At 42.4% G+C, this 1,664-nt stretch overlaps 1 protein-coding gene across 1 annotated transcript in view; it reads left to right on the plus strand.

Moving 5' to 3' along the window:
- LOC106532914 (unconventional myosin-Ic) overlaps positions 1–1,664 on the plus strand; it is a gene marked incomplete in the record, with an annotated part of 69,009 nt that overhangs the window by 44,932 nt on the left and 22,413 nt on the right. Inside the window, 3 exon segments of the mRNA XM_014029081.1 lie at positions 544–590; positions 678–758; positions 1,132–1,237. Coding sequence (XP_013884535.1) covers positions 544–590; positions 678–758; positions 1,132–1,237 — 234 coding nt within the window.

Here is a 1,664-nt window from a genome sequence, read left to right on the forward strand (position 1 = left end):
GTGTGTGTGTGTGTGTGTGTGTGTGTGTATATACGTATGTATTAGGGGTGCAACAATACATGTACCCGTATCGAACCGTTAAATGTGCTGTACTTTACTTGAGTAATTATTTTTCAGCACACTTTTTATTTCTACTCCTTACATTTTCACACAATTATCTGTACTTTCTACTCCTTACATTTTTTAAAAAGACAAGAAGTAGAAATTTGTTACTTTAAGACTTTTATATTCCTAAAGGAAACTTTAGCTTTTACCAAAGTCATTTTCTGGTCAGATACTTGTACTTTTACTCAAGCATCACTTTGTGGTACTTTAAGCAACACTGGATGACAGATTAAATAGAGCTCCATGAGATGCTCAAAGTTTGGGATACTGTTTTGACCTTGTTACAACTTTATCCCTGGCCTGTCTGGTGTGTTCCATCGTCTTCATTACCAGTGCAGAAATAACTTGTAACATGACAAACATCAACTTTTCAAGGCGTTGTTTGAGTATCAGGTTATTTATGAGCTTCTTAATGAAACAGCTTGTTGTGTCTCTCAGGGTTTTTGGACAAGAACAACGACCTTCTCTTCAGGAACCTAAAAGAGGTCAGATTAGGTTTAATAACATGTTAAAGCTGTCTCTCTCTCTCTGAGCTGAGGTGATGCTGAGGTGTGTTTTCTTTGGGTCTGCAGGTCATGTGTACGTCTGAGAACAAGATCCTCACGCAGTGTTTCGACCGGGAGGAGCTGAGTGACAAGAAACGTCCCGACACGGTGAGATACCTGAGGTTCTCCCACCCTCTGAGTTCCCACAGCGCGACAGCACAGCTGTGTGTTTGTTCTGCTTTGTGACGGGGGTTCTCTGAGGAATGCCCCCCCACCCCACACACACACACACAGAGATGCTGTGGCAGGCTGGTGACGCCCCTCTCCTCCACACGGAGCCCAGTGTTCAGCTCTGTGCTCACACAGCTCTTCTCAGGCTCAGTCTGCAGCCTTCCTCCTCCTCTTCCTCCTCCTCACATTGTTTTCTCCACTCCTCTGAGTCTCTCTTCCACTCACGGACTGGCTGTCTATCTCCCATCCTCTTACTCTTCTACCTGACTGGTTTTTTGTTATTTTTTATTATCTGTGCCTGTCCCTCCAGGCAGCCACCCAGTTCAAAGCCAGCCTGGCCAAACTCATGGAGATCCTCATGTCTAAGGAGCCGTCATACGTCCGCTGCATCAAACCCAATGACTCCAAACAAGCAGGTAAGATGCTTGCTGCTGCTTTTCTGTCTTCAGGTGGGATCTCTAATTTAAACATTATATTTATTGTTGAAAAGTTAAGGTTTAAATTTTGATTTCACAATGATATAAAAACGTTTAGAAAATCTGGATCAAGAACTTGTTCAATCTTTCCCATCTCACCTTCTTCTGAGTGCTCACTGGTGGCTTCTCACACAAAATGATTATAAAGAAAAAACACTTATAGAGCTGGGCGATATGATCAAAATTTTATGTCACGGTATTTTCAACATTTTCACCGGTTTCACGGTATTTGATGGTATTTTTCTTTTCATCACAGCTCAGCTGATAATAAAATGTACAAACCCTGCTTATTGACTTTTTTCTTTTACCGTACCTCTTTCTGTGTCTCTGTTTCCCTCCTCTGTGTCTGTTCTTCTCTGACTGGTGG

This window comes from Austrofundulus limnaeus, unplaced genomic scaffold (assembly GCF_001266775.1).
Source record: "Austrofundulus limnaeus strain Quisiro unplaced genomic scaffold, Austrofundulus_limnaeus-1.0 Scaffold850, whole genome shotgun sequence".
Taxonomy (NCBI): domain Eukaryota; kingdom Metazoa; phylum Chordata; class Actinopteri; order Cyprinodontiformes; family Rivulidae; genus Austrofundulus; species Austrofundulus limnaeus.